Source organism: Hesperophylax consimilis, chromosome 20 (genome assembly GCF_061612785.1).
Source record: "Hesperophylax consimilis isolate HC1 chromosome 20, BYU_Hcon_1.0, whole genome shotgun sequence".
Taxonomy (NCBI): Eukaryota; Metazoa; Arthropoda; class Insecta; order Trichoptera; family Limnephilidae; genus Hesperophylax; species Hesperophylax consimilis.
In genome coordinates this window covers 20,419,855-20,446,412 of record NC_142855.1, presented here as the reverse complement: position 1 = coordinate 20,446,412, position 26,558 = coordinate 20,419,855, and the positions used below count along the sequence as shown (strand labels likewise).

The 26,558-nt window shown below is 39.0% G+C and overlaps 1 protein-coding gene across 3 annotated transcripts in view; it reads left to right on the top strand.

Annotated features, from left to right (window-relative positions):
• Nucleotides 1-26,558, top strand: part of LOC149414301 (modular serine protease-like) — a 64,118-nt gene that overhangs the window by 28,053 nt on the left and 9,507 nt on the right. For all 3 annotated transcript variants that reach the window (XM_089643672.1, XM_089643671.1, XM_089643673.1), the window contains 10 exons: nucleotides 9,057-9,178; nucleotides 9,249-9,428; nucleotides 9,913-10,072; nucleotides 17,667-17,891; nucleotides 19,047-19,074; nucleotides 20,560-20,756; nucleotides 20,908-21,011; nucleotides 23,596-23,695; nucleotides 24,327-24,472; nucleotides 25,799-25,908. In XM_089643672.1, coding sequence (XP_089499798.1) covers nucleotides 9,057-9,178; nucleotides 9,249-9,428; nucleotides 9,913-10,072; nucleotides 17,667-17,891; nucleotides 19,047-19,074; nucleotides 20,560-20,756; nucleotides 20,908-21,011; nucleotides 23,596-23,695; nucleotides 24,327-24,472; nucleotides 25,799-25,908 — 1,372 coding nt within the window. The remainder of the gene's footprint in view (nucleotides 1-9,056; nucleotides 9,179-9,248; nucleotides 9,429-9,912; nucleotides 10,073-17,666; nucleotides 17,892-19,046; nucleotides 19,075-20,559; nucleotides 20,757-20,907; nucleotides 21,012-23,595; nucleotides 23,696-24,326; nucleotides 24,473-25,798; nucleotides 25,909-26,558) is intronic.

The following is a 26,558-nucleotide window of genomic DNA, read 5'->3' as shown; positions in this document are numbered from 1 at the left end:
GGATTAACTGTTAATTTATAATCTCCACAGATCCTAACTGATCCATCTTTCTTAATTATTGGAACAATGGGAGATGCATATCTACTCGTTTCTACTGATTGTAATATTCCCTCTGAAACAAGTCTATTAATTTCATGTTCGACTTTATCTTTAATAGCTAAAGGTATTTGCCTTGCATTGCACATTTTTGACTGAAATCCCTCTATTAATTCCAGCTCAACGCTATATTTATTAAATTTCCCTAATTTATTCGTTAATACGTCTCCAAATTGTGTTTTCAACTTATCGACATCTAAATTGCTTTCTTCATTAGCACCAAAATTATTTACTACCGTGCAATTATTCAAAAAACTAATGCTAATCCCAAATAATTCCATAAAATCCCTACCTAAAATTAAATCCGATCCATTTTCAATAACCACAAATTCAAAATTTTGTTGATTATTATTACATGAAACCAATAAATTTATTTTACCGCTCGCTTTTAGCGGCTTGTTATCGTAACTCGCTAAGTGTAAATTAAATTGCATTAATTTAACATGTTTAAAATATAATTTATAGATACGTTCGGGTATGGCACTAATTCCCGCTCCTGAATCTATCATTGCTTCGAATGAAATATCATTTATTTTCAATTTAATTATATACGGTTCAATCCTCTTATTAATACTTGAGACAAAAATCTTTTTTTTAATGCAAGAAATATTTCTACAAAATTTAGCAATGTGACCTTTTTGACCGCATTTAAAGCACTTCGAAAATTTATTATTCACAACCTTGCACTCTGATTTAAAGTGCCCGAATTTATTACAATTAAAACACTTTTTCTGTTCCGAATCTAGATGCTTCAATTTCGGTTTAAAATTATTACTATCGCGCGATGAACTTCTACTATGCCTCGAATTTAAATAAACACTTCGATGTTTCGATACTGATGGATTATTTTTCGGACTTTTTGTTCGTGAACGTGAACTAGCTACTTGATAACACACTTTTTCATCTTTAAAATTTGCTTCTGAAGCCTCTAAACACGCTGCGATTGAAATTAATTTCTCAAACGAATTTTTTTCGCCCTCAATGAATAACCGTTCTCTAATTCTAGGGTTCCTCACTTTACAAATGAATAAATCTTTTAAATTATCTTCAAATCTAGTACCGAATTTACAATTAATGGATAAACTTTTTAACCGTGCCGCAAATTCTTTTACACTTTCTCCTGATTCATTAACTACATTATAAAATTTTGATCTTTCTTCAAACAACGAAGTAACATTTTCACAATAATTACCCAAAAATTCACACAAAATTTCTACTGTGACATCATTTATTTTTTTAGGAGTAACCAACTCAATCAATAATTTAAAAGTTTCCTCCTCCAAAGCGTTCAAGAATATAGCTCGTTTCTTTTCGGCAGAAATTTTCTCATCATATAATATGAAGTAATTCTCCAATCTTGCTTTGAAAACCCCGAAACAATCTGACTTATGACTGAAGGTCTCTAATGGTTTGATTTGAGCCATGTTTTTACAACAAAATTACAACAATATTATTAAAAAAAAATTATCAACACAAAACTTAAACTATGGACTTAACTTAAGGTTAATGATGTTGAAGCTCTGGTTCTGGTCATCTACTCCCTCCTGTTGCAGATCTTCCTTCTTAACCTCTGGTTCTGGTCATCTACTCCCTCCTGTTGCAGATCTTCCTTCTTAACCTCTGGTTCTGGTCATCTACTCCCTCCTGTTGCAGATCTTCCTTCTTAACCTCGGCTGTACTCCAAGAATAGCTCTCGACCGATAGTTCCCAAGGATCCGCTCTCAGTTGCTCCTTGCTCCAAATACAGCTCCCCGCTGTGCTGCTGTTGTTCAGCCCCCGGTTCTTATGGTTTGAAGATGAATTCAGCTCCCCGCCGAATATTTATCCTCTTCACGATAACTCCGCTCCCGCGTGGTTATCTGGAACTATTTTTATTGATTCCGGTTTCGCAATTCAGCTCCCCGCTGAATTATTTCCAATCTTATTTTACAAAGATTCTACGATCCTGTTCTATTAATGTTGCGAGACTCCCCGTCCGTAACATTAAAAAGAGCACCGCCAATACGTGAATACTCTTCGAATTTCTTGAATTATAACAACACGTTTGCCGCGTAAATTCTTTTAACTTCGCCACTGTTTTATAATAATTAGTGACCAAGTTTCCTCGTCGCCACTGTAGTATCCTGTAGGTTCACCTTAAAAGGGACTTGGGTTCAGGATTGATAATGAAACGTAAGGCTAGTTACTATTTACAGAGATCGTTTATTGCTTGTTAACTGTGAGACTACAGAATACCGAATGGCAATACAGACTACCGCCGAAGTGCTCCCCGCACCTCGCGGCCCGTAGGTTGGTACCGAGTACCACAGTAGCCGTGGTGTAATTACCTTATTGACCCATTCTTTTAAGAATGAATGCTAAGGCCAATGCTTAGACTGCAGTAATTCTGCCACCGCTGACCCGGGTACACCAATTTTAAATGATGCATATTCTCCCCTCGTTTTGATTTTTGTTATCTTAAATGAGGAGATACTGACAGATTTACTTATTATTTTGAGGTGCGATGTTAAGTCATCTACTGTAGTGTCTGGATGCAAGGGGTAAAGATGGAAGTATTTCACTTCCTCCTGGTCCTTTTGACTACCTCGTACGGTGATGGGACGCCGTTTACGATTACGATTAATCAAAGTCCAAGGTTGACTTCCTGGAGTTTGACGTAAGGGCGGTGCATCTGTGTTAGAAAATAGAGTTTAGTGTAGCTTTGCATAGATGTCGTTATATGTAGATACTTACCTTTCCAACAGACTGTTAAAAGTTAGTAAATAAGTTGATGTTTATGTTAGGATAGTTTTTCATAGATGTCGCCATAGATTCTTCCCTGTTAAAGGTTATAAATAGGTTGATTTATCATTTTTATGTCTCTTCTGCAATAAACATTTCTGGCGAAATAAGTGGGTTTATATTTCTACCTTGATCCAAAATTAAACAATCTGCTTTAGCTCCATCGGGCGGGGGCGGTGCATCCACATCAGTTCCGCCGGCCGGTGGCAGCTTCTTCACTGGCGCTGTCGTCATTCTCATGGAACTTCATGATTAGGTGTTTGGGCATCCTATGTTTGCAGTTGAATGCGAGATCCGCTGGCGAGTTATAATTACCCAGCGCTTTAATTAACGGATTATCCGGGTTCAGAGTGTTGTAGAATCGTGATGTGAGTTGGTATGCGTGCTCCTGTAATGTAGGTATATCTTCTCGTTCGTGTATTCTTTTGAGGTTTATGTATCGTGGTGTGTTGTAGGCAATTTTTATGCATTTGTTTTGAGTAACTTGAAGTTTGTTGAATGTGGTGTATGCAATGTTACTCCAAACCGGTAAAACATACGTAGGCGCCGGGTGAATTAGGCTGAGGTACAGATGAATTTTCTTCCTTTTAGCTAGCGAGCTCTTTCTGTTGAATATTGGGCTTATCGATCCTATTGCTTTTTGCATTGTCACCGTCGCTATGGCGATGTGAGCTTTCCAATTTAGTTTTGAGTCCATTGTGAGTCCCATGTACTTGACTTCGGATTTCCAATCTAGTTGCTTTCCGCCCATGAGAATTTTGGCTTGCGGGATGTTATTTTTGCGTTTTCGCGTGAATGTTATCGCTTCAGTTTTAGTCTCGTTTAGTTTCAGCCGCCATTTTTTGTAGTATTCGGTGAGCGTGTCGAGGCCTCGCTGTACGTATTTCACTGCCATTTCAGGCTTTCTTGAGGTAGCGTAGACTCCCACATCGTCCGCATAAATTGCTTTGTTGCATTTCTCATTTAGCGGAGGTATATCGTAGGTATACAGATTGAAAAAGTGCGGTCCGAGTAAACTTCCTTGCGGGACTCCTTTAGGTATTTTTCGTCTTGTTGATGTAGCATCGCCCACTTTGACCGTGAAGGTTCAGTTTTCTAAGTACGATTGCGCAATCCTTATGATGTAAGTTGGCGTGTTGGTAATGTAAATTTTGTATATGAGGCCTTCTATCCACACCGTGTCAAAGGCTTTTTCGAGGTCCAATAGCGCCATTACGGTGAAGCGTTTATTATTAAATCCTCTAATAATTTGTTCTGCAACTCGCGTAAGTTGGTGGGTTGTAGAATGCTTTTTTCGAAAACCGAATTTTTCGTCAGGAAGGGTCTTATTTTGCTCGTGGTGAGGTAAGTACCTGTTTAGGACGATTTGCTCAAGGACTTTGCTCAGTGTTGGTAATAAGCTGATAGGTCGATAATTTGACGGATTCGATCGATCTTTGTTTGGCTTGTGAAACGGTAGGACTGACGCATTTTTCCATGATGTCGGGAAGTGGCCGAGTAGAAGGCAGGCGTTGAATATTTTTACAATATAAATTATTGCTCTCTGCGGTAGGTGTTTTAGCAGGATATTATTTATTTGATCTTCGCCTGGGGCCTTATTTGGTTTGAGGCACTTTATGATAAGGGCCACTTCTCTCGGGGTGCAAAGTTTTATATCCTCCGTATCGGTCTGCGTTTTTTGGTTCAGTTCTTCTACCGTTTCTGCCACCAGGATGTTTGTTTCCGGGTCTTCCATCCCGTCTGTTGTCGAAAATGCTTTTTCGAATCCGTCTGTCAATAAATTTGCCTTTTCCTCATCTGAGAGTGCCAGGACCAAAGAGTTTGGCCACTTCAGGGGCGGGATGCTGTTATCTTGATGTCGCAGGGCCTTGGACATTCGGCATATTGAGTTGTCCTCAGTACTGAGAGATTCGACTTTCTTTGACCACAGAGTATTTTTCAACGTTGCAATTTCTTCCTGTATTTCCCTTCCGAGAGAATTTACTGCTACTTTAAAGCATGCCTCTCGGGTACTGTGGTAAATCCTGCGTAGTCTATTTTTTTCTGTGATCAAGAATTTTATGTGAGGTGTGAGCTCTACTTGGAAGGGTTTAATTTTCTTATTCTTGATGAATTTATCTCGAGCTTCTTGAATACATTTTGTGAGGATTGACACGGCTTTTTCTATGCCCTCCGTAGTTGATAGTGTCTCGGATGTTAGATAAATTTTTTCATTAATAAATTTCTTGAACCCCTTCCAATCGGCGCTTTTGTAATCGAGTTGAGTCCTTGTTATTCTCACGTGATTTCCGCCTATCGAGAAGCTCACAGGTAGGTGGTCATAAGTTAGTTTATCCTGTGTAATCAGGGGAGAAGTGTTTGTAATATTTTTTGCCAGTGCAATGTCGAGAGTTGCAGGATATTTGCTTTTTTTATCATAACGTGTCGGCCTGTCCGGTGCGAGTAATCTATATTCGTGATTTTCCATGTGTTTATATAGGATATTGCCGTTCTTATTGGCTCTGAAATTATTCCAGTACCTATGTTTGGAGTTTAGATCACCTGCTATGAGTACTCTCGTACCTAGTGCCAGTAGTTTGTTAAGATCACCTCTCGTGATGTTTTTTTTTGTTTGGAGGGCAGTACGCCGAGACAATAGTGTGCATCTGGTTATTTATCTTCATCCTGATTACGGTGGCTTCCATATTCTCTAGTACTGGCGTGGGTATCCTCGTTTTCCGGAGACCCTGGCGAGTGAGTATAGCAGTTCCGCCTCCTCTATGAGTCGATGTTGTAGAGGATCTGTCATTTCTGTGTATGTCGAATCCTGGCACTCTGAGTCGGTCATCTTCTTTGAGGTACGTTTCGCAGAGTAGAACAATGTCAGTCTGTAAGCTGGTAGTGAGCTCAGTTAATTCTTCTATCTTGGCTCGGATGCTCCAAGCATTCCACATTAGGATTTTTACCACTGGGCCATCTTTATCCATTGATGGTGTCGGTGAGAAGTTCCATGAGAATGATCAGCTTCTCTTCTTTGGATGAGCAGGAAGCCAGTCTTCCGCGTACTCTGATGAGGTTGCGGAGTAATGACATTATGTCCTCGTCATCAGAGGAGTTTCCGGTGTTTGGCGCTTGGCGTTGTGTGTTAGGCGCTTGGCGTTGTTCCGGTGTGGGCGGTGGGGCCCCTCGTGGTTCCTGAGGTTCAGGAGCCTGTTGCTGGTGGTTGTTTCGGCCCGCTACGTCGGCCCAGGACCGGCCGTCTACTCGGGCCGCGGGTATATGTACACGAGGCTCTGCCTCTTTGCGCCTCTGGGCGTTGGTGTACTCCTGTCTGCGTTGGAGAGCAGCTACATATGCCACCTTGTTGGGGCATTCACTGTAGTTAGCGGGATGTGCTCCACCGCAATTGCAGCAGACGGCCGGCTCTTCTCTGTTCGTTTTGGGGCACTCCGGTGTGGCGTGAGCTCCTTCACATTTTACGCAGCGGGCTACGTGGGCGCAATTTCTGGACCCATGTCCGAAATTTTGGCACCTGTGGCACTGTGTGCCGTATTGGAGGTGGTTGCTCCGGTATTTACGCATTGAGATCCTGCAATGGCACAGGTAGACCACTGCGGCTCTCAGGTGGCCCATATTTGTTTCCTGGCCAAAGTGGGCCAGGTATAGCGGGTATTCCAATCCCGGGGTGGTCATCCTGACGACTGTCCTTGCAGGGAAGCCTTGGGCCTCCAGGTCTTCCATAATTTCATCTGAAGTCATATCCGGAAGTCCCCTGATGACGGTCTTCTTGACTTTGTCAGCTTCGGTGGTAAAGATGTGGAAAGGCCTTTCCTCGCCTCGTAGAGCTGTTGACAGTTGTTTGTGGGCTTCTACGGAGCTCACCACAACGCTAATTTTGCCACCTTTGTTGTAGCGGAAGTTAAAGTTGGCATTTCCTATATGCTTCTGAACTTCGTTGGTAATTTGTCCATGTGTCATGGATCCAATTGTCATGATAATTGGAGGCACTCGAGTACTCTTTTTGAGTGTGCTCGTTGTCGTTTGCTCACGGCTGGTGGACGCCACTGGTCCTGGTGGCGTCGGGCGTCTCTTTTGGGCTGGCGGCGCATGGCTCGGCTCGCTTACCTCGTGTAGCGTTTCGTACTTGTTCGGGTGCACCAGCCGAAATACGGGCTTCGGAGGGGAATGAGGGCGCTTGGAGGCCGTAGCCCTGGTCCATTGTACCTCCATTGGTGACGTTGGTCTTGACGCTTGAGATCCGGCGCTGGTGCCGGGCCTCGACGGAGAACGTGATCCGGCGCTAGTGGCCCCCGACGTTGCGAATGTAAATTCTGGCCTGTTTGTCAATATGTTTATCCTATAGCCTGTGGCTCCCTCCGGGAATATCGCCGAAAGGATCTTGGTGCATTTGCTCCTGCGTTCCTTGATTGAGGCGTCCAAGAAGGCTCTCTTAGCGTGACCGGTCATTATTCGATATTTTGAGTATTTTGCCGTACGTGGGAGGGGTAGGGGGGATTTCTGAAATAAACTGCAGTATGATTATAATTTGGGTCGATCTGAATGTCGGCAGTGACCGATTGCACCTAGCGCCTTACGGCTCCAGTTAGCGTCGGTTTGTCACCATTCAGGTCTTCCTTTTGATTTTGCCTATTCTCTGTGCTAACAGTGTCCCAATCCGCCGTGGAACCGATCTTGTTAAGCCGCCAGAGAATCAGGCTAATCGCAAATATTTGTTAATGTTCGCAACAAATCGCAAGTCTCAGTTAGATCTTTTGGGCCGACTTGAAAGTCGGCTAGACCGATTGCCTCGGGCGCCTTGCGGCACCAAATAGCGTCGGTTTTTGCCACCTTACAACTCTTCCTTTCAACTTGGTCTATTTTCTGTGCTGACAGCTTCCCAATCCGCCGTGGAACCAAACTTGCCAAACCACCAGAAAATACAGACTAGTCATAAGCTCTCAACCCAATCAATCAACCAATCTCATGATCAATCCTCTATCCAAAAGTTTTAGAATGGGGTTTTAAACACAATCTCCCTTAGGTTACATTTTATGGTCCTATAAATAGTAAAGGTTCACGGGTATACATATTTTTTTTATTTCTTTGGAATATAATACTTATTAATACTCATTCAAACGATTGTATTTTTGCAAATAATTCTTAACTCCCAGGTTAACCTTTTAACCTTTCCCTTACCGAGGCAGATAAATTTCTTCAAATACTCACCAAAGTTTCCGTAACATTTTAGTTATTTACACATTTCCTAGTGGAATGTTTTTTTGCCTATAAATTGGTGATTTTTTTAAAGTCACAATCCTTGTACATTCAAAGTAGAACGTATATTATGTTAAACTAACGTATAGTATAGCAGTATATTGGGAGAGGTTAGGCAATGCTTTCTAATTTCGTGGGTAGTTAAAGGTGGTTTCGTTTGCAATGCGACACTCGTCTTTATCTCCTTAACTGAGGAGATTATGCCAACCCGATTTTGAAACCAGGTGGGATGTTCCCTGGTTCTCTCCATCGCCATGGGCTAGCTGTCAATTGATAGAATGAGACAATATCCTAAGTTTTATTGAGCCACTGTGTAGTATCTATACCAACGGTTTCTGAAACAATTAGGTTTTTTAGCAAGTAGATTATAACTAAACACCGGGACAGATAATCTATCTTGTGGTTACTCAGTATCTGAATGGTGTTAATTTAATGATCATTTGGACATCTGATCACCACCTCGCTGGTCCGATTCTCTTCCTCGTCTCCCAGCTCCTGTGCAGAACCACTCCATGCTTTCTAGCTGGAGTGAGCTTCCTTCACCCCTCTTCCTCAGTATCTCTCTTTGCTTGTATTAGGGCGCATGTAATCTAACAATCGTTCTGTGCAAGTATTGACATGTCCGGTAACTGATACGTAGCCTCTTCATTTATTGAGGCTTTGAGACAAACTATTGTCCTACTTTAATATAATAATACCTTTGGTTAAGGATCAATGCACTGATGGAATTGAAAATGCTATGATAATAAAATCACAATATCACACCTGATTTAGGACGGGTTGTTTCAGAGAATTTGAACTATTCTTCAAATTTAAAACTTCATTTTCAAGCTCTGTGAAAGTTATTTTCAAATTCTGTTATTATTTTAGTTTTGTCAAGTAACTGTCCAATAATGCTAAAATATAAATAATTTTCTTTCTTCTAGCGGCTCATTGTTTTTATGACAAACATGGCATTTCATACCCAGTGGAGCTGTACCGTGTCGTTGCCAACAAATATGAGCGGTCGTGGGGGCACCCAGATGATTCTGCAGAGCAAACGTCAGAGGTTTGTAGGAAGTACCTTGCAGCTATACTATATCTTATAGTATTAATTATTAATTGAGTATTAATTTTAGGTCACGCAGATTCGTATACACAACAAGTATAAGGGAGTGAAATTGAACTATGCTAGCGACGTGGCTCTTCTTTACCTTAAAAGACCATTTGACTTCTCGGAAAGTGTGACGGCGATCTGCTTGGACCTGAACAATGAGGTGTTGGACACACATCAACTTACTCCGCGCAGCATGGGCAAGGTACAGTGCAAATATTTGTTCTTGGTAAGTCCACCTTGGGAGACCAGAGCACTCCTCCCGAGCGATCTATTCTGCGGAAGGTCTACTGAAGGCCAGTCTATCCATATGCCTATTTAACTGTTCCATATTATTGATATTATTGGAACTGGTCCTCCCTCACTTGCTGATGGCATTTATACGCCCCTCATATTGCTTTCTTCTCGCAAACTAAGTATTTTGGACGTTTTCAAATCTGAATGGATCATGCTCATCTTTTACTGATGTGCATGTCCGAGCAGTTAAGATCCTTAACTACAAATCCGCAGCACATCCCAGAGCGGTAGATCGCACTAGTTGCTCGAATTGACTTTCGCCATTTGACCTAAATAGCTCAATCCTTCCCTATACAACAAACTAGTCCTACTAATGGAATACTTGCCCTGGTAAATCGTATATCTCCTCAATCATCAACCTGATGAATATTTGGTCTGTAACAATAATGCAGGTAGCAGGATGGGGCGTCACCGAGGATAGGAAGTCCTCGGAAGTGCTTCGAGTCCTGAACCTGCCCGTTATCGCGGACCGTGTATGCTGGAAGGAGTTCTCAAAATACCACTTCCAAGGCCATTTCACTTACGACAAGTTCTGCGGTGGATATACAAATGGTTTGTGAAAAAGTTTTTGTTTGCATAATATTTCTCACAACACAAAAATGTTTAAAATTATTTTTTATATTAGAGATTTAGACTTATAATATTTTTTATGATTATAAAGGTAATTAAAACAAGAAATGTAATCAGTGGTACTACAAAAAAAAGATTTAATATTATTGTTTATATTTGTCATTTTTTTCTGTTTGCATATCAGCGGGTAATTGATTAAGTAGTGATTCTGTGCTATTGTGGTTCGTACGGGTGGTACAGTTAGTCGACCAACAGAAGTATTCCTTATGCTAATATTTAGCAGTGGGGTATTATTTTCATTAAAGATATCTTTGTGTAGCTGAAGTAGGGCAATTTTGTTGTAATTCGGGGAACAGCGAACTTTTGGAATACATTTATTGTTGGGTAGTAATACGGTTTTCTTAGGATAATTTTTATCAGAATTTTTTAATTATTTCGAGTGGGAGAAGGGATGATTTATATGCACCCCCCAAGCTTTAATTCCATATTGTAGTACAGAGTGCGCAAGTGCAAAATAAAATTCTTTTAATATTTTTAATGTTTTTAATGAGTATTTCTAAGTCTGAAGAATGTATGTATTAGTTTCCTCATTCTGTTTACTGTGGAGTTTATTTGATTTTTCCATTTGATTTTATTTTCGATATTCCGAGATATTTTATTTGTTCTTTACTACTAATAATTATACAATTTGAGTTACAGGGTATGATTTTAAGTAGACGATTTCTGTAGTGAAATTTAAGACGTAACCGGGCGTTGATTTTTCCATACAAACGTAGTCCCCATTTATCTTTCTGGATTTTAACCCTAGAGCAAATATTTTTTTTAAATAAAATAGATATCGGCGATTTGCGTGTCAATACGTTTTGTTTTTTTATAAATTGCTTTTTATAGAAGTTATGACCTTCCAAAAATCAATAAAATTTCCTGATTTAAACGCAGTCAAAAGACGTTCAGTCTACAAACTAGACAATATATTTTGAAAAAAAGGAAAACTGTTCGACATAGAATAGTTTCTTTTTATGTAGTTGGTAAAAAAAAATTGAAAATCGGTTAACTTTTGGAGGAGAAAAATGGGGAATACAAAACCTCGATTTTGAAGATTTCATTTAGGTATTAGTAGAGCGAGCTGCATGTGTCCCTTTCGCTCAGTATTCGGGAGGTAAGGGTCGGGGGACAGGGTTTAGATAAATACGTATGTATTTGTGCGAAGTGATGTCACGTAGTCATAAATCGATATTCGATATTCTAATGTTGTGTTGTCCCGAGTAATCGATGTTTTTTTATTATTTTTTTCCGTTTGGTCACTTTTGTGTTTGTTTGGTGAAGTATTCCGATATTCTTACTTTAATTTCATATGTTTACGTAAAATAATATCTGTAAAAAAAACATCCGTTACGGCCAGACCGACTCCGAGGTAATTTTGTTCCGTATTGCCAATATGGATACAAAACACTCAAATGGATAATTTTTTTTTAAATAATTTTTGGGTAACTAGCATAATATTATAATTCTTCAATAACCTATAATGTATATTGTTATTTTATTTATTTAACTTCTATTTCGACAAATATATATATATAGCAAAGTGATGTAGCGTAGTATATCGAATTGTGTCGGTGCACTAGTGTTGTCTTTTCCCGAGTTATTGATATATTTAATTAGTTTTTTTTTGGTTTAGTGATTTATTTCGAGTATACCATACTTGCCGATCTTACTAAAATTGGACCAAATTCAATTTGTATACGTCAAGTACTATAATAATTTTTAATTTGGGAGGTGGTTATGGGTACCGCCGCCCCGGGAACCATTTATTGGATAACCTTTGTCATAGGTCACCCCAAGTGGTTCGCAACGTTTGGTGACTTGAGCAGGGGTGCCCGGGTTCATGGGGGTGAGGATTGTCCGGGTCTTGGCGATATACCTATGCATCGGTCCGCCAGTTGCGTGGCAGGCCGGATCGGGAGACCAGTCTAAACGCACGCTCAAGTCGTGACGCGACTGAAGATGAGTTAGCAGCAAGAAGCCACCTGACTATTGTATGTGCGCGCTCAAGTTGAAACGCGACTTATTTGGACGAGTATTATAACAAAACCCTGTAGCAACCCGATACAGAATTTGGTCGTAACACGGACATGTACCTAGCATGAAAGTCAAAAAATCTTCATCTTACAATGAATAAAGATTTATTTTTTAAATATATGTTTTCAAAAAGATGCCATTTGCGTGGTGATCTGTTTTAACAAAACACAGTAGGAAAAGTTGCGCCGTTTAGTCATGACATTTTCTATTATTTTCGAGTAACATGGATATTTAAATACTAGTTCATTTTTACTCATGATCCGATTTTCAGAACCCCGACATGTCTGGAGGTAGAGTGGAAAAAAATGGAGGTTTCCTCCACACCATCCGATTTGCAGTGTGGTGATTGGCAAGGGTGTTATGGCTTTCATGTCTTTTTCAAAATTTCAACGAATGGCATTGGCATTGGCTCTATTAACAAAACACAATAATAAGATTCGTAAAACAAAACAGTGAACAAAAAATTGCAATATTATATCGAAAATTGGTCACTTGCGATGTTTATGTGGTAAAAATTGGTCATGTTGGCCAAATAAAACATCGCAAGGGAATTAAAACCTGTTGATTTCAGGAATTTTACTAAAATAAAAAATAAATATTTTATTTTAATACTTTTCCCTGTCTCAAACAACTTGAATGGTTTAGTTAAGTTTTGATAAACAAAAAAGATAACTATCTGTCCAAACAAGTTAGTATTTTATATTATACAGCGGTTTAAATCATACAGCGGTTAGTGTGGCCTGTCCAGAATTGACCAGACAAAGGAATATTAAACAATCAATGGCTTCAGACAACATTTCCTATTTCCAGGCATCAAAATTATTCCCACCTGCAATAAAATCGTTTGCAGAGGTAACATCTACCTCAATTCCTTGCAATCTATCTTACTCTAAATCTCCTCCATCATCTTCTAAAAGGGAAACAATTTTTATACCACTAAAACCAAAACCAAAATTTATTGCTTCTATTGATAAAAATCAACATAATGATATTTTGTTTAACCCAAATGGGAATTATAAATCTCAGACACTCAATGGGAGTGCTTTAAATAGTTCCCAATCTTCCCCTAATTTAGGGAAAGTGGTGAATGAAAATTCTGCTTTCATTCAGACTTTAATTACCCTCTTAATTTCTATTCTTTCAAACAACAATAATATACCGTCCAACGCTGCCGATTGCATTAAATCTTTATTATCCTGTCTTCCTAATGTCTCCGAAATTGAACAGAATTCTTCAGTGGAATATCAGAAGTCTAATCTGTAATAAATTTGAACTTGTAAAATTACTCGATGAACATGAAATTTCAGTTGCCGCTATTTCTGAAACGTGGTTTAAACCCTCGTATCTATTTAAGATTTCTGGATATAATTGTCTTAGACATGATAGACTGGATGGTAAAGGTGGCGCTGCCTTAATCATCCATGACTCTATCCCTTTCAAACCAATCATGTTTCATACTCTCTCTAACAATTTTCAGATAGTAGCAGCCGTTGTATGTGATATTACAATACTATCAATATATGTCCCTCCCTCCACTATTTTTGATGAAAACGAATGGTCATCATTTATGTCTCAGATCCGTCCCCCGTATATGTTACTGGGCGACTTTAATGCTCATTCTACCTCTTGGGGTAGTGAATTAACGAATCGTTCTGGCCGTAATCTTTTAGATTTTATTGATTCCCATAATTTATGTATTTTAAACGACGGATCTCCAACCCGATTCACCCCCCCCCTCAACAAAGGAAAAGTATTGTTGATTTATCTCTCTGTTCATCTTCGGTGATACGTAAATGTTCTTGGAACATACTTAAAGACCCCCTTTCCAGTGATCATTTCCCTATTATAATCCTCTTTCACTATCTAACCACCTCGCATTCCTTTACAATTAACAATAATTTTAAATTTAAAACGAAAGATGCGAACTGGAGATTTTTTTCTTCTGTATTAGACTCTCTTGTTCACTCTGTAAAATCTTCTCTCGGGAACATCAGAACACAATGTGAATTATTTCCTAGTATAGTTATAAAAGCAGCAGAAAAATCCATTCCAAAGCGTAAAGTTAACATTAAAACTAAACATTCGACTCCGTGGTGGGACGAAGAATGCACTCGTGCTGTTAACTCTAGAAAAGAAGCAGTTTCCATTTACCGCAAATGTATGTCTTTTGAAAATTTTTTATCAGTGAAACGCGGCCAATCAGAAACTAAACGTATTTTGAAAAATAAAAAGCGGTCTGGATGGCGAAAATTTTGTGAAAACCTGTCTCCTGAAACTCCTCAGTCATCTGTTTGGACTAATTTAAAAAAATTCGGTTCGTCATATGCTCCGGAGCGTACCAAACATATTCCGGAGGAAATTATTATAGGTTTTGCTGATAAGATTGCCCCTCCTTCAGTTGCCAGATGTGAAGAAATGCCCTCTTTTATTTCATATCCATCTCACTCTAACTGGCTAGACTCTCCTTTCTTAGTTAGTGAACTAAAACGAGTAATTAAATCCCTTTCTGACTCTTCTCCGGGTCCTGATGGAATATTATATAGCTTTTTTAAAGCATTCTCCGACTTGTCGGTTGAATATTTCTTATCCTTAATTAATAACATGTTTGAAACAGGATATATTCCGGATGTCTGGAAAGTTCAAAAAATCCTCCCGGTTTTAAAACCAGGGAAAAATCCGTCCGAAGCCTTATCCTATCGTCCTATTGCTCTTTCGTCGTGTTTAATTAAAGTAGTGGAACATTTGATAAAGAACAGATTAGAATGGTTTGTTGAAAATCACAGTATTATCCCTCCTAATCAATACGGCTTTCGGAAAAAGAAATCTACTATGGATAATTTAAGTTTGTTAACAACAGATATCCGTATTTCTCAATCCCTTAACTCTTGTACATTGGCCACATTTCTAGATCTTTCTTCAGCTTACGACGATGTATTAATTGATGTTTTGAAGGAAAAATTAATTAAAATAAAAATCCCCATAAAATTAGTTCAATTTATTATCAACTTGCTAACAGACAGATCCATTATTATCCACTCTTCCTCAAACATATTTAAGCGCAAGCTTTGGAAAGGGCTACTCCAGGGGTCTGTAATCAGTCCATTATTATTTAATATTTATATGAGTGATTTCGACATTGTAATCCCTTCGTCTATTAGGCGACTTTATTTTGCGGACGATTTTCTCATATATTTATCTCACAAAAATTTATCGCATGCTGCGAAGGAATTAAATTTGGCCTTACATAATATTAAAGTTTGGATGTTGACAAATGGAATGAATTTAGCTACCTCTAAAACCAAGGTAGTGGCTTTTACTCGCAAAAGAAAACTGCCTCACTTTACAGTCTCTTTTGATAATTTCCCCCTTCAAATCGTTAAGCAAATAAAATTTCTTGGCCTGCTTTTGGACCATAAGCTTTCCTGGCTCCCGCATATTCAGAACGTTTCTGCTAAGTGTGAAAAGGGGCTTAATATGATGCGAGCTGTTTCCAGAGTATGGTGGGGATCCCACCCTACTACTCTTAAACTAATGTATAATTCCCTCGTTCGAAGTCACTTGGATTATGGCACATTTCTTTTCGACCCACTTCCTAAATATCTGGATAAAAAACTTGAAAGAATCCAATCAAAAGGGCTCAGAATGATTATTGGGGCAATGAAATCTTCTCCAATTAATGCTCTTCAGATAGAATGTGTAGATCCTCCCTTATTTTTGAGAAGACAATACCTCGCGGATAGATATATCTTCAAAGCGTTATCTTTATCGCGTCACTCATTGGAACAGAGTCTCGATCGTTTGTTCAGTATTTTGAATAACAGAAGGAGGGTAATAGATAGAGATCGATTCCCTCTCTTATTAAAAAGTTTTCTATCATTTAGATCTCTGTCTTCTTACCTTCAAAATCTACAAAATGATCCAATCCTTCCTATTTACAGTACCCCGTTTAATGCTATTAATTTTATCCCAAACGTAATAATTTCTGACTTCCGGACGAACATTTTATCTTCAGCTAATAACTTTCAAAATGTTGAAGAACATTTTAAAAACATTATATTTTCAAAGTTTCCTGGATTTTCCCTCATATACACAGATGGTTCCAAGTCCGACCACAAAGAATGTGGCGCATCGGTATATATTCCTGAATTCAATGTTAATCTGTCTTATAAATTGCCTAAAGAAATTTCCATATTTACTGCAGAATGCTTCGCAATTGAACAAGCTTTAATTCAAATCCAACTCCTCAATATTCGTCGAGCCTTACTGTGTACTGACTCTCTAAGTGCAGTATTAAAAATTTCCTCTAATATCGTTCGATGTCCAGAAGACTATGTTATTTGTAATATTAAAAACATCCTCGATTCTTTAAACGAATCTATGTTTGAGACAATACTGGTTTGGGTGCCTGGCCATCTAGGAATTGAGGGTAACGAGAAAGCTGATTCTCTCGCTAAACTTGGAACTGTATCTGGTTCTATTCCTTTAGATTTTAAAATTCCTGTCTCTGACGTCTTCTCTATTCTTAAATCCAACATGTCTCGTTCCTGGGAAGAAAATTGGACAATCACGAAAACTCAAACTGGATCTTTCTATGCTGGAATACAAAATCATATTCCAAGTAAACCCTGGTTCCACGGCAAAAAAAAGTCCAAAAGATTTATTTCCTGTATCTCGAGAATGAGAATTGGCCACTGCTCTATTGCAACTCATTTGTTTAAAATTCGGGTACTCGAAAGTTCATTATGCCAGTGTGGTGTGGAGGATGAGACTCTTGACCATGTCTTCTTCAATTGTAAAAACCACTCTTCTTTCAAAGGCATGTATCGATTGCTTATTAAAATCACCCACCAGTCTCCCCTTAGTATTCCATATTTGCTGTCTCTCAACAACTCTCGCGTATATTCTATTATTTATAAGTTTATAGATTTGAATGGCTTTAATATATGATATGTCCAGTCCCCTTATAGATAATTCAAATCAGTTTAACCATATATCTTAACCCAATCGGCACAAAGCACTCTCTTTAGGGTGAATTACATAATACAAAAAAAAAAAAAAAATGTTTCTTCAAAATAATTTGCACATATCTCATATGTATCAGGGTTTTGGCAATTTATTTTTGGTGTCCATGATTCATTAAGTAAATTATTATTTTATTTTTGATTGTTCAGTTTAGAAATGATTTTAACTTTTAAATTTCTAAGTTTTTACATAAATCATAAACAAATATGCTGATAATATGCTATAAACAAGTGTTATGATCTGTTATGTAATATTTTCATATGATAGATTTATTTTTTCTGTGTGTTTAATATTGCTCCAAATATGATCTAGGGACGGTGGTGCTTGTTTAGAAATTTCTCTTGTGAATTTATTTACACATGACATTAAGTTCATTTCATTCATAGCATTTATATAATCCATTAAATTTTTGGTGTGATTTTTAATTTTTCAATATGAAATGTTTTTTTTATAATAAGCGGGTTAATTATCTTAGGCACAGCCGTCTGCAATGGAGACAGTGGAGCTGGCCTGGTTTTCATGTACGGAGACTTGGTGGAGCGATGGTACTTACGCGGGGTGGTCAGCGTCGCGCCATTATCCGACACAGATATCTACTGCAGAGAAGACACATACACTGCCTTCACCAGGGTCTTCACCCTGAAGGACTGGCTCCTGTCCGAGTTACACACTAATTCATTACAGCGTAAACTATACCAAGGTGAGATGTTATTAGTTATTAAACATTTAACACTATACCATCAGCTTCATTAAATAATCCAGGGGAAGATCGATGGAAGATATAGCAGAGGAAGGGGCTGCACTTTGGAGTTTAAAATCTTGGTGAATAGAAATTCAAATCTCAATTCATTCTTTTCACACCAGTTTAAAATATTCTACAGCATTTAACAAGGATCACACCTGGGACCTGTACTGTTATTTGTTTGTTTATTAACGATATTACCACTGTTTTTGATGAAATTTTGGTACTCCTGGTGATGATCTTAAAGTATACAACAATTTTAAGGCGATGCACTACGTCGTGTAGTATTTTAAATCGAGCCGCTTTCAATAACAGCCCTCACGTAGATGGCGATAAGGTTTAATTTCCCGTTTAACACCATCCACCTGTTTAAATTTATGCAAGAAAAAAACATGGCCAAAAGTGCCTTTTATTTTATTTTGTGGATGTTCAGGCATAAATATTTAAAAAAATTTCCGATCATTTTATTAATAACTTAATTTGCCACAATATACAATAAAATCGTAACCGAAAATGGGTTCGTAAGTAGGAGATTTTGAGCTAAGCAGTTTTCGTAGGCCTTATACTTAACTTTTTTCTAGGCTTATTAAAAGACTTATCTATAAAATACTCGATATTTTTAAAGGCCAAGATAATTTCTACTCGCAGTATTTCATTAAAGCATCTGAAAAATTTCTAGGCGACCAATTTTTCAAATCAAAAACACATGATTTTGCATTACTACGTATGGCATCGCCTTAATACTAATAATTTCAACGACCACCACCTTCAGCAAATAAAACTTGTAAGGCTACAAGAGTGGTGCACTCGTATTGATTATTATCTCATACTTAATATTGATTAATGTCAATGTAATTTCGATTGAATCTAAAAAAATTCATTATTTGCAAGACCTTTAAATAATAATTTTTCTTTTGCATCTCGTTTACACGTTCAAAACAAAATACAAATAAAGTATTTAAAATGTCAATATTTCGAAGCGCATTTGAGTTTAACAATGTAGGTGTTACCGTGATGTTTAGGTATCATCCATTCTTAGTTTTTTTTTCATTTCTACCAACTTTCGTATTAATTATTTGCCCAAAGTAACCTGTAATACTTGTTCCTTTACAGAGCCCGCCCTTCGCTCATCACCCAAAGAGTAAGTTTTAAAATGAGTATTGATACATATTGATCCTATGCGGTAGACAGAAGTCACAAGTCAATGTCGCGTCATTGCGCATTGTGTAGACAGCCATGCCACTGTTTGTGTAATACAAAATACACCCATTTGAAACCGAATTTACACTATTTTCTGTCAATAATGTTGCTATTGCAATTGGTATTAGTAAAATTAATTTGAAAACACACACAGAATTTGTATTTATATTCATAATTTTTTTGTAAAATTAGTTAATTTAAAAAAAAGGATTATGGTAATGATCAGGTAGGTCAGATTGTTTCAAAATACATTAAAAGTCATCCTAACATCACGTGGCCAAGTGTGCGCATTATGAAATAGTGACGAAACAGCAGAACTGTTTTTATGTTTCAGTAAAGATTCATTTTTCTAATGTGAAATCGTCATGTTTATATAAAGGAGGTACGAATTTAACAAATCTTATAATTTCAGAGAAAATTTTGGTTTTGATTCAAAAGTAGAGAAATTTGGAAAGATAAGCTTCTAGGCGCGGAGTCTACTGTTCACAGAACTACTAGTTTATGTACCAGACCAAACAGGAGAGAAACAAAGGATTTCTCTATTTCATTTGATTCTTCTGGAATGGGAATGGATGAATCAGGGAATTAATTCCTTTTTGTAGCGATAAAATATAACAAGAAGGGCCAAGGAAATGATAGGGAGAGGGGCTGGCTCGTTCGTGAACCGTTGTTCAATCGAACCGGTTCACCGAACTGGATCTTTATAGAGAGCTGGAACTGGTGATCCGGCTCGCTAAACTGAGCCGCTTCACCCACTTGACTGCTATTATGAAACAGTGACCAGACAGTAGGACTGTTTTGAACGGTGAAGAAACAAACTGGATTTTGAAACAGTAACAAAAGTCAAACGAGAAGTCACTTAGTTCATTTTTGACCTCAAACGTAAACGTTTGAATATGCGGCTCTTCAAAATACAATTAATTTAGTGGGTAACAATAAACTCACTACTGACTATTATCATAGACACTTCATACTTCGACTTATGACAGGTCTTATACAAACCTAGTATAAATTAGTTCAACTATTGTTACACTGGTATATATTTCTTTTGAATTATCCATTGTCTTGATATTACTAATTATTAATAACTGCATCACTTGCAATAGTGTTTTTGTGTACACATTAATTGTTCTTTAATTTATTGCTATTATTATCCAGTTTACCACTGTACGCTTGTAATTCAATTACCACTGTATTGTAAAAGCCATTTTATGGCGTTTGAATTGAATAAATATGGCTGACGGTGAGTTAATGCTAGTTTCACACGGGCGCTATGATGATATTCTCGTAACTAGTATGTGGACTTGGCCTATTTCACCATGGTGAAACATATTTTCAAATGTTTATGTTTCAAAGATTAATATATAATTTAGTGTATTAATAGTTTATTATTACTATACATATAACTCTGGCATGTTTGACGTAGCTCTGGCTGTCCACTACCAGTTTTCCCACTCCACGGGCAGTACAGCGTCTCTGAGCGCGAGAAGGCCATTGTTCCCGGAGAGAGGGTTCCTGCAGACACGGTGCTGACGTACTCCTGTGATGAAGACTTAGTCATCTCGGAAAAGAATTCCGTTTGTGGACAAGACGATAAGTGGTCCAAATCACCGGTGTGCAGCAGTAAGTCACTTCTTATTTTGGTTCATCGATCAATCATCAATAGAACTGTTTATTATCTACAATTATTATAAATATATATTTATGCCTTTTTATTTTGAAATCAATCATTGTGTGTTGTGTTTTATAACCTGGTGTGTCTGTGTGTCTATAGGTAGCAACTGCACCATGAAAGTTACGGGGATAGCAGGAGTATGCAAATCATTCGCCAACTGCCAGACAGCAAAGGAGGTCAACAGTAAAGGAATTCGGCCACAGGTTTTAAATCTTTTTCTTTACGTGACATTCATTACTGTTTGAAATCTTAACTACTGTGCCACACGGTTATAAGATTGACGTCACAGCGCCTCTGGGATCATCCGACCACTGCCTAGTGACGACATCAATCCCCGTTAACCGCAGACAAACCAATGAGAGGCTGAGGAGAAAAGTGTGGCACTATAGGTCAGCAGATTGGTTCTGTATGCGGGCACATTTCAACGCTTTTCCGTGGTCAGCTGTTTGTTTTCGGACTTCGGACCCTTCAAGATGTGCCCAGGAGATTAGTGAAGTCATCAAATCGGCGATGGATGGCTTCATACAATTGACTACTAAAGAAACTGGTGTGGGCTCAAAGCCGTGGTTCAGTCGACAATGCTCCGAAGCAGTTCGACGAAAAAACGCGGCTTACCGAGCCTACAACACATCTCGAACGCCCGAAAGCAGATCAGCATACAAAAAATCGGCAAAAGAACGCAAGAGAATCATTAATAGGTCAAAATTTGAACACGACCTGCAGATCAGCAAAAAGCTGGCTGCCTGCACGCATGGCAGCAGAGCATTCTGGTCGCTTGCGGGCTCAATAGGTCAGAATTTTCGCAAACCCAGTTTGCCACCTCTTACCAGACCTGACGGCTTACTAGCAAACACCGCCACCGAAAAGGCTAACCTATTAGGGAAAATGTTTGCGGAAAACTCGACCCTTGACGACGGAGGTGCTGTTCCGCCGTCGGTTCCTCACTGCGGCTTCTATATGAAAAAGCTGAGGATCCGGCATCGGGGTGTACTCCACGTTATACGGGGGCTCGATATTCAAAGCTAGTGGACCTGACGGAATACCTGCCCTGGTATTGCAGAGGTGTGCTGCGGAAATAGTTCCAGTTTTGACAAAGCTCTTCAAAATGTCCCTGAAGTGTGGCACTTTGCCCGCTGGTTGGAAAAAAGCGGTCATTCACCCTATTCCCAAAAAGGTGACCACTCCGGCCAACTACCGCCCCATAGCGATCACATCAGTTCTGTCCAAAGTGATGGAACGTGTGATCAACGACAAACTGCTCACATACCTCGCGAAGAACAAAATTATCAACGACCGTCAATACGGATTCCGGTGGAACCACTCGTGCGGTGATCTTCTCGCGTATGTGACGCATCTTTGGGGCGGTGCCTGGAACGTCACAGTGAGACTCAAACGGTCGCACTAGACATATCCAAGGCCTTTGACCGGGTCTGGCACCGAGGACTTGTCAACAAATTGCCTTCTTACAGACTTCCCGCATCCCTGTGTACGTGGATTGCTGACTTTTAAAGGGAAAGGTCGATTCAGGCGGTTGCTGACGGTTTCACCTCTTCCTCGCACTCACATAAATGCTGGCATCCCACGGGGATCGGTTCTGTCTCCGACTTTGTTTTTATTGCACATCAATGACCTTTTGACATGTGCACCGATTCATTGCTACGCGGATGACAGTACAGTTCATGATAGCTTTTTGTTTGACAAGCCCCCAAAGGGCACACAAACTCCAACGGCTCGGAGGGCTTTGAAGCAGAGAATGGACGGTTATCTCGAGAGTATTTCCTCCTGGGGTAAAAAAAATCTCGTCGAATTTAATGTTTCAAAGACCCAATCCTGTCTGATTACGTTTAAAAGGGATCCAAATGATAATCTCGTCTCCTTCAACGGAAGCAATCTTCCTAACAGGCCTTCCATTGATATGCTTGGTGTAACTATAAGTGACCAGCTCAGGTACGGGGGCTCCATCGAAGCCAGAGTAAAGTTGGCCTCTCAGAAGCTGGGCGTACTGTACAGGGCCCGCAGATACTTTAATAGTATACAACTGCTGACCCTGTACAAATCGCAAGTGCGCCCTACTGTCGAATTTGGCAGCCATCTCTGGTCCGGAGCCTCAAAATACCTGAAAAAAACCCTTGACTCTGTGCAGAAACGGGCGGTCCGTTTGATAGATTCCCCAATCTTAACAAACGGACTGCAATCTTTAGAGCACAGGCATCAGGTAGGTATGCTGTCGTTGTTCTATCGGTATTACAATGGAAGATGCTCTGAGGAACTAGGGTCATTGATCCCTTTGGCACCGGTGCGTAGTCGGGATACACGCCAAACGCGCGCCCAACATTTGTACACGGTTGACATTTGTCACATGAGAACGGGTCGCTTCTACAATTCGTTCTTAGGTTCAACAGCTCGGCTGTGGAACGAACTGCCGGCCTCTGTGTTTCCTCCCTCCTATAACATGGGATTTTTCAAGTTCACTCCTTCCTCTCCACAAAAAGACCCTCCACACAGCATCCCCAAAGATGACATAGGCCCTGAGGGAAATTATTTTATTCAGGGCCTCCTGTGTGGAGTTAATATAAAAAAAATAAAAAAAATAATCTGCTTTCCGGCCATTTGACTTAAATCTTAAATAAATAAAATATTTGCGTAAAGTGTGAAAAATTAATGATAAATAGATAAGCAGGTACAAGAAAACATATGAATGTGCGTGTTGCGTGCATTGGATACTCAATAGTTGATATGCGGATGTGTGCATTAGATGCTTAACAGTTTTGTGTGGTTGGTTCACAGAAGTGTAACGAAGATTTGGTGTGCTGCGCCGAGTCTGTCTGTCCGCCGCTGCCAGAGGGAATGGTCACCCAGACAATTAGTGGTTCGAGAGCGGCAGATTGTGAGTTTCACAAAACCTTCATTATATCCCCACTAAACCTTAAATTATCACCTCTCAATAGATTTTAAATTAGAGTGTTGTCCGAGTAAGACAGAGGTTCTGGGTTAGATCCCCAGTTGCGAGTTTTGTTTTGTTTCATGTTTCATTTAGACTTTATATATTAATTTCTTCTTCAATGATTAGATAATATTACATTGATGTGTATAACTTAAAGTTATTTCAATTAATTGAAATATTTATTACCCCAAACACCAAGGTTATCTACAGAAGTTACTTTCTAATGATAAGAACTAAGGTACTAAAGAGATTTTATGTTTACTTAATAAATAATGTAATACACCTACTGATACACTGTTATGGTTTGTATGTTGAACCATGACTCTCCCCTACTAGCACAGATCTCATCAACTATGGAAGAAGGGAGAAGTTTCCATTCTGTCCGAGTCGGGACGGGATGAGGGTCAACACATGTAATGTTCACTTCAGTTTCTTATTGGGTAAAGTTATGAGGCTGACAGAGGTATCGAAGCCAAGAAGAACTACCTGCATCTGCTTTATTAGGAATATCTTCCACTGGCATGAGTTATTCAGTCCATTGAATAACTGTGCTCTCAAACCATTTCCTCTACAGACTGCGTAGGGCTCGCTGAGATGTTGCACCCCTGCCAGCGCACTGCTATCGGCTGGACACGAGGGGATTTGTGTCCAGCTATAGGGGACACCAGCGTAGTACACAACAAAACACCTATGAACTCTACCACAGAGGCCCCGCACTTTGTAAGTTACAGAAATTATTACAAACTGTTTCCTCTACAGACTGCATAGAGCTGACTGAGAGTCTGCACTCTTCCCAGTGCACTAGTATCGGCGTTGCAACTGTTGCGAGCTGTCAAGTCAGAGTAATCAATATTACTCTAGTAAGTCTAGTGTCACCAGCAATAATTATAATATGTATTTGCAAATTGTATAGCGCCGTTTTTGTTAAATATCACCTCGCTGTAGACTTATATTTTTACATCCCAACTATGTACATAATTAACTATCCATCACGCCAATTCAACACAGGGTAAGGCAGAGAGGATAGACAGCCGCACAACCGAATCAAGTTAATGATTCAATGGATTGTGCCATGTTTTCCTCGGGTGTCCCCGACTTCTTCTGTCACAAACTTCTCGTCATCTGTTTTCCTTACAATACTTTGTGTGTGTATCTGCTCTACATGTCCAAAACGTCTGCCTAGTACCAACTGTATGATATGATATTCTATTATAAGTAATAACTTAAGGTTAACAGATTCCCTTTGTTCAGCTCGTTGGCCAATAACATAAAACTATATATTATGTACAATGCATTACCAGTGAGTGTAACAATGTACATACGTAATATCTAGTCCCAACTGGTCCCAATCGTCTGGAGCCAGGGAGACTACGGCTCCCCAATCGGGGTATGTTGTGAGGCTAGAGATGGTGGGTAGGGGAAGGAGATGGGAAGAGGAAGGTGGGGAAGTACCAGGCTATTTAGATCTGGTCACCAAACACGGCCAAAGCCATTTCAAGCAACGTTTCAATTCTTAATTGTGGTCTTAGACCAAGGCGATACTGAAAGTATCGACTGGAACGTGCTGCAAATATACTACATATTATTTTAAATGAGTAAATTGCAAAATACATAAAAAAATTAATCAAATAAAATTTACTTGCGCACGCCGGGATTAGAAGTCGTGACTCCGGCTTGCTAATCAACCCCTAGACCACAGAGGCCGTCAATTCTATTATCCTCTTAATATTGTTAGGTAAAACTCACACTTACACTACCAAAATCTACACATCTGACCTGATGATGGATACTGTAACGTTGGCTAAAGAAGGACGGCAACATTAAAAGTGTTGTAAAAATTATAATCCTACGAACTGCACTCGTACCAGCCACACAACATACTCCATATTGGAGATGCCGTAGTCCCACTGGTTCCGGGCAGCTGGAATCTAGTCCGTTAACGATGTAAAAAGAAATAATTCAAAAGGGAAAATCAGATATAACTTTTCTAGCAATTTAAAACAACACTTGGTCAGAGAATAATATGAAGAGTGCTTCTGTTTCCAGGGACGGTTAGGTTCTGGTGAGAGAGGCAACTTCAACTGGTGGACGACAGGGGTGAACTTACTGAGCGATCGGTGGCTGGTTACATCTGCAGACGCTGTTGAAATCATTGGGTGAGTTTATTGTTTTATTTTTTTTTTAAATTCAAATGGTATTTTAAATAACCATCAAAGTGATGAGCTAAATAAAGCTAAAGTTGAACGACTGACCCCTTTTTCATTTTTCGTGTTAGAGTGAGAAAGGTTTAAATCTCCTGTTCGAGGAAATGTACTAGATTTTTCAATAAATTTGACAAATTAATAAATCTGCTGAAAAAGTTCAAAAGTTGAAAATTTTTTACTTACAACAATCTAATCACTAGACCCTTAATTTCAGAAATTAAATACGACTTGAAACTGCATTGGCTGTGAAAAGTGATCAGATCTGAATAGCCAGGTACTTCCTCTCATCACTCTTTTCAGTATCTCTTGGTACTCTTGTGCATGTACAGCTTGTGTACCCTACAACACCGAGCAGAGAGTTTACCAGTACAGAGTAAAGATCTCCACAATTTGAGGAGTTAAATTTAGATTTCTTGTAGTTAGCGAGAAAGATCAGAATATCAAGCCAAGAACAAAACTCATTAAAAAATATTCAGGTGATGTACTGATTGTATTAGATTACAGTGTTTCCCTCGATGGGGCATAGCGCCTCAGTGGTGGGGCACCACGCTTTAGATATGAGACACGTAGGCATTCCACATATAAAGGGGAATACTCATCGG